This window comes from Antrostomus carolinensis, unplaced genomic scaffold (assembly GCF_000700745.2).
Source record: "Antrostomus carolinensis isolate BGI_N321 unplaced genomic scaffold, ASM70074v2 scaffold5551, whole genome shotgun sequence".
NCBI lineage: Eukaryota > Metazoa > Chordata > Aves > Caprimulgiformes > Caprimulgidae > Antrostomus > Antrostomus carolinensis.
Window position 1 is genome coordinate 7,394 of NW_010294682.1, and position 6,361 is coordinate 13,754.

At 39.8% G+C, this 6,361-nt stretch overlaps 1 protein-coding gene across 1 annotated transcript in view; it reads left to right on the forward strand.

Annotated features, from left to right (window-relative positions):
- NOC3L (NOC3 like DNA replication regulator) overlaps positions 1-6,361 on the forward strand; it is a 16,216-nt gene that overhangs the window by 6,456 nt on the left and 3,399 nt on the right. Inside the window, 10 exon segments of the mRNA XM_010177705.2 lie at positions 611-739; positions 1,200-1,331; positions 1,710-1,790; positions 2,383-2,483; positions 2,938-3,010; positions 3,088-3,151; positions 3,233-3,304; positions 4,275-4,456; positions 4,686-4,814; positions 5,457-5,554. Of these exon segments, the coding sequence (XP_010176007.2) occupies positions 611-739; positions 1,200-1,331; positions 1,710-1,790; positions 2,383-2,483; positions 2,938-3,010; positions 3,088-3,151; positions 3,233-3,304; positions 4,275-4,456; positions 4,686-4,814; positions 5,457-5,554 (1,061 nt within the window).

Here is a 6,361-nt window from a genome sequence, read left to right on the forward strand (position 1 = left end):
AGGCCCAGCCACAGCTTCTCTGGCCAACCTGGGACACTGTCTCACCACCCACACAGGAAAGAATTTCTTCCTAATGTCTAATCTAAACCTCCCCTCTTCTATTTTAAAGCCAGTACCGCTTGTTCTATCACTACCTGCCCTTGTAAAAAAGTCCCTCCCCAGCCTTTCTGTAGGCCCCTTCAAGTACTGGAAGGCCACTTATAAGATCTCCCTGGAGCCTTCTCTTTTCCAGGCTGAACAGCCCCAACTCTCTCAGCCTGTCCTCATAGGGGAGGTGCTCCAGTCCTCTGATTGTCCTTGTGGCCTCTTCTGGACTTGCTTCAGTAGGTCCATGTCCTTCTTGTGTTGGGGGCCCCAGAACTGGATGCAGTAGTCCAGGTGGGGTCTCATGAGAGCAGAGTAGAGGGGCAGAATCACCTCCCTTGACCTGCTGGCCACAAAAACAATATGTTTTTGAGCTTTATTGCACAATATCCAGATCTTGTGGCCATCTTTTTGCTATTTTAATGGCTGTGTCCACTGTCTAGTTAGTCAATACCATCAGTACTATCAGTTAGCTGTTGTCGTAGCCTTGGCTTTACAGAAGAATTTGTTTGAATTCACTTTTCAGATTTCTGAACTGTGCTGCGAGGCAGTTAAGAAGCTCTTTAAACAAGACAAGTTGGGTTATGCTTCACTCGGTGTTGTTAAAGTCATTTCTGGCCTTGTGAAGAGTAGAAATTACAGTGTCAGGCCTGAGGTAAGAGTCTTTCTGTTGTACACAATTTTCTTCTGTCAGTGCTTTAAAAAAACCATGAAAGTTAAAGTTAGTGCAGCTGCTGGCTACAGACAAGCAGAATTTTGTTACTCTGTCAGAACACAGGCAGCTTAGGTGTGAGCTGAGCCGTTGGGTTAGGAGAGATAAGGGGCAGGGGAAGGAGACTGTGGGGGGGGGGAATCAGCTCTTGACAGAGACATGGGTTAAGTCAGACTGAGGAACCTGAGAGAGGCAAATGGAGGAATGGATAGAAATGGACAGTGCTGGGGAAGGAACTGGGAGCAGAGATGAGAGAGAGAATTATGAAGGAGCAGGAGGGGAGTAAACAGAAGAAGCTTTGGTCAGCAAAGCCCACTAGCCTGAATGGAATTCCGGATTTCTTACCTTCTCTGTTCCTCTGTTGTGGATCTCCTTTCATTGTATTTATTTTATTTTACAATAGGTGTTAAAAGTATTTCTGCACTTAAGAATTAAAGAAGTAGAATTACAAAAAGATTCTGAAGACATTGCACCAAAGAAAAAGTTCATGACTTACAAAGAGAAAAGAAAGAATCTTTCAAGAATGCAAAGAAAGGTATGACCTGTGCTTTCTCATGCGCTGCTTCAGTGACTTTATGTAGCAATTTGTTCCAGCAATGATTGCGCTTCTGTTGCCATTGTTAACTCTCAGCTTCACTGATCAGTGTTTGCACTGTACTTGAATATTTATGAGGTTTTACAGGGAATTTAGTTATCTTCCTGAGGTTTTTTCTCTTTCTGGTGTTGACAATGCCTTTGATTGTTTCTGATAGGAAGGAATATATCCAAGCTAGTTACCCTGTAGCATCACAGGGTGAATTAAGCAACTCACTAAGTATAGCAGATTTATTCTCTGGGTGTCTTTGGAAGCTGGATATCCAGGCTGGTTAGAAACATTTTATCTGTTGTCTTAAAATCAACTGTGTGTTTTCAGTGGAAGAAAGCAGAAGAGAAACTGGAGCGAGAACTCTTGGAAGCAGAGGCGTCAGAAAGTAAAGAAAAAAAACTGAAGCTGGTAAGTAATTTAGAGATTACTTTCCTATTTTTGCAAAGTAGCAGCTCCTAACCCTTTTGTAACCAGGTGTCTCACCTCCATCCCAACCTGTCAGCATTCCACACCTCCAGATAATGTCGGCAGCTTACAAACATTTTGCCTGTGCCAGAGGTCTAGGTTTTAGTAAACCAAGCCCTCTCAGTTTACCCAGGAAAGCCATCGTGGCCATTCCTATTCCTTCTGTTCTCTGCACAAAGAGGTATTTGAATCTATTGACATATGTCCGCCAGGTGCCCTGTTCCTGTTACATGTGACACTATATAATGGCTGTTACCAGTCTCCCAGAGTGGCCTTTAGGCCAAAGAGGAGTGTGTCTAGCATGGACTGAGGGGAAGAGAGGCTCTTTAGCTAGGAGAGCGTGAGAGGACAGAGTAGCAGGCAGGAGAGCAAGACTTGAGCTTTGCAGCATAAGAAGAGCAGAGGTAGCAGTGCCAGGGCTGGTTTGGACAGCCTGAGTGCCACCTTGGACAGAGAGGAGCATTTTCAATTGAGTTTTAAGTGCAGTAGAAGTGCCTGGTTTTCATGCTATTTTAATTTGTTTTCTTTCCTTCAGCACACAGAGACCTTGAATGTTGTATTTGTAACTTACTTTAGAATCTTGAAGAAAGCTCAGAAGTCTCCACTTTTGCCAGCTGTGCTAGAAGGTCTTGCAAAGTAAGAACTGAGTCCACCTTCTTTTGTGTGTATTAGAAAGGACGTAAAGCACCAAAGGGATGTTTTTACCTTGAAAGGATTTATAAGCAGTGAGAGAAGACTGTCCCTGACAAATTTGCCTGAAATTCTTATTTCTCTGCTGAAGTTTTCACCTACTTCTAAAAATGTTTCAATGCGATGTGAAATTTCCTATGATAGAATTGATGTGATGCAGGCCCAGCAGTGTGTGATGTGATTCCATTATTTTGTCTAATTACTTCCTGAAGAACACGAGCATGTCTCTAGTGCTATAGGGAAGCTGTGATTAGCGGTTGAGGACTATGTGAAGATCATAGATGTTCAGCATTTGATTTAGCTGTGCTTTTAAAGTGCAAATTTTGGCAATTCAAAATACTTTGAACTGATTCTGCAGATAATATCTATAGCTTAAAAATAAAAATCTCTTTGATTCAAGGTTTGCCCATCTTATAAATGTGGAATTTTTTGATGACCTGTTGATTGTCCTTCATTCTCTTATTGCATCTGGGGTAAGTTGAGCTGACATTTGTTAGAGGTTTCTTAAAATTATGTTCTTTTGGATGCTTAATCAGTTTTGTATTCTTAGGGTTTAAGCTACCGTGAGGGTCTTCATTGTATTCTCAGTGCTTTTCATATACTCTCTGGTCAAGGTAAGAGATCTTTAAAAACAAACTTTTGTTTAATATTGTCTGATAAAGTAGTAATGTGTTTATTTGGGATTATGTTAATAGGTGATGTTCTTAACATTGATCCAATGAAATTCTACACACACCTTTACAAGACACTATTCAGCCTACATGCAGGTAACTCTAGATTCTTACTTTCAATGTTTACCTAGATAATGTTTATTCTGCTTGTTTGGTATCATAGCCTTAATATAGTGTTAATAAAATACAGTTGTTTTAAGATATGTAAGTTCTGAAAAGATTATTGTCTGTTTTAATCTACTTTTTTCTCAAGTTGCACGTTGCACTGCAATACAAATTCTAGAAGTATTATCACAAGACATGGTAACAGGTTCTAATCATGTCATTTCATTAGGGAATGCTGAGTATGTGATCTTGGATAAACTTTTATCCTGTCCTAAATTTAACTTTTTTTACTTTTTTATAATTATTTCTTTCAGGGGCAATTTAAAAATTCTCTATTTTTTCTCAAATTCTTTCTCTAATAAAGAAACATCTCTAATTTTTCTAACATAATTTAAAAAATAATTTCAATTTAAATTCTGTTTTCTGAAGTCTTCTGGTTTATATTTATGATTTTTGTAATTCTGATGTTCTAATTTCCTAATCTAAATTTTCTAATAATTCTGAGAAGCTGAATAGTTTATGAAAAAAAGATACTTATAAAGTTTGAAATTAACTTAATAAATTTGTATTCACTAAAAAGGGGAAAGATTGAGAAAAAACATTCTACAATTCTGGATGTATAAAAGACTAAATCTTTGCACCATTTAACAGTTCCTTAAAGATTATATAATTAATGCACTTAGGGTTAAAACACTAACTGCTTCTAATGTTTAGACATTTTTAATGGAACAAGTATTTCTTAGAAAGTAGCACAGAAATAGTAACACATTTTTTCTATTCAGAGCTGGACCATTTTTACCAAAAAAGGATGGATGCTCATGTCTGTATCATGTTGGTGCTGTGTTTGAACCGCTGAGCTTTCGTGCTATTTCTCAGGTTCCAGTACAGTCGGTAGCAGAGTATTTAGCTGTATGTTCCTTGAAATGGTTGTTTACTCTTTGTATACAACTCTGCTTTTGAGGTGGTACCAATGATGATGTAGGGATTGTGCTCCAGTGCCTGGATGTCATGTTTGCCAAGCGGAGAAAGCAAGTTTCCCAGCAACGAGCTCTTGCTTTCCTGAAGCGACTTTCCACGCTTGCTCTTCACGTACTTCCAAACTCCAGTGTTGGGATCTTGGCAACCAACAGGGTATTAATGCAAGTAAGTTTTACTTGTTGGGAGTTTTTATCTCACTGCTTAAAGCTTACTGAATTTTTTGACAAATTGATTTTATGAACAATATTTTGCAGCATCTTAGGCAGGAATGATGAAAACAGAGTATCCTTAAATGCTGCTAGGACTGAATAACATGGAATGAATCCTGAACTTAACCATGTTATCATTGGACGTGTAATATAAGCAACTCGTCCTTTTTTTGTGTGTGTTTTAGACATTCCCAAAGATGGACCTTCTACTAGACAACGAATCTCAAGGCAGTGGAGTTTACCTCCCGGAACTAGATGAACCAGAGCATTGCAATGCTCAGAACACAGCTCTGTGGGAACTGCATTTACTGCAGGTTAGTGAGTAGCTGAGTGATTTCAGAAGTAAAAATCAGCAGTAAATAGCTGCTAAATGTTTATATGCTTTACATAAATAGAGAATGGAGGTCTTCAGGCCTGTCAATCAAATCTGGCCCACGTGAGCCTATTCCAAAGAGGAGCAGCAGCACAGTGGTCTAGGGAAGGAATGAGCTCAAAAGGAGACGTTGCACATCCTGTATGTTAGTACCACACTGGATCTTACTGCAGGTTGCCTAATAAGACTCCTTTGGAGACTTTTTCAGTCTGTTAAATTCCCTTGCAGTCAGACGTTCTCCAAGGAGTAACTGACAGTTTGATCTGTCATTCCAGCCAGAGTTTAGAGTTTAGGGCTTGGGGAGAGCTTCCTCTGCCCTTTCTCCTGCCTTCTGGGAGTAGGAGTTAAATGAACTGTGGAGAGTTTTGCTTACAGCATGACATACTAGGAAATAAATGTATGACTGGGTGTTCTCATTCACTTAACTCCAGAAACTGACTGATTTTGGGGTGCTCAGTTTCTCTATCTAAAACAAAAGCAGAACCTTCCGTCTTACTGAAATGGAAATAGAGGGGAGAATCCACAGATAAATACATTATCCTTTATCCCTCAGTCAACTGCCACCTTTATTCCTTTCTTTTAGAGACACTATCATCCAACAGTGCAGAAATTTGCAGCTCACCTTATTGTTGGAGCTCCAACTGAAGGCTCAGGAGCTCTTTCACTTGAATTGAGCCAAAGGTGAGTTATCAGAGAGTTCAGTTTTTAAAAATAGTGTCCTGAAAAGTAGCTGTTGCTCATATTTTATTAAAGGAATCCCTAAAAATAATTACCCATAAAATTAAAATATTCTGTTCTTCAAACTAATTTTCTTTGTTCTTCTGCCAGTACAGGATGTTGGCTGCCTTTTTCTGTTTGGTTTTTGTTTTGTTTTGTTTTGTTTTTATTTTGAGGCTTGTTGCCAGGCTGAGACAAGGGTAAAAATTTCAAAGTGCAGTGTACTTTCTTCCCACGGGAGCAAAATATCTGGATCAGCAGCCCTGATCTGAATATGGATCAGGTTCACTGAACCGTGTCTGTCTAGTGTAAACTGGATGGAAACCAAGTGGCAGCTTAAGGTCAATGGTGTGTTAAAACGTAAGAACAGCCATCCTGGTTCGGACTAAGGATCTAGTTCAGCATCCTGTCTTCAGCAGTGGCTGGAAGCAGGTGCCTCAGGAAGAGTGAAAACAGGACAGGCATGTAAGGCGTGCTCTGAGCAGTGCTCTGGCCTCAGACTGGTTTCAGTGTGGTGGATTTCCTGAACCTGATACCATTCTCTGTTTAGTAACTCTTCATGTAATTCCTTTGCAAAACTGTCAGTGTCCCTTGAACCAAAGCACACGTTTTGCATATACAGCATTGTTTGGTAAGGGTTCCATGAGTCCACAGTTCGTTATGTTAAGACCTACCCTCTTTTGTTTTGAACCTGGTGCCAGCATGGATCATTTAACAAACAGTCCCTGGTTCTTGCCCTGGGAGGTGACATGAACCATCTGCTCTAAGACA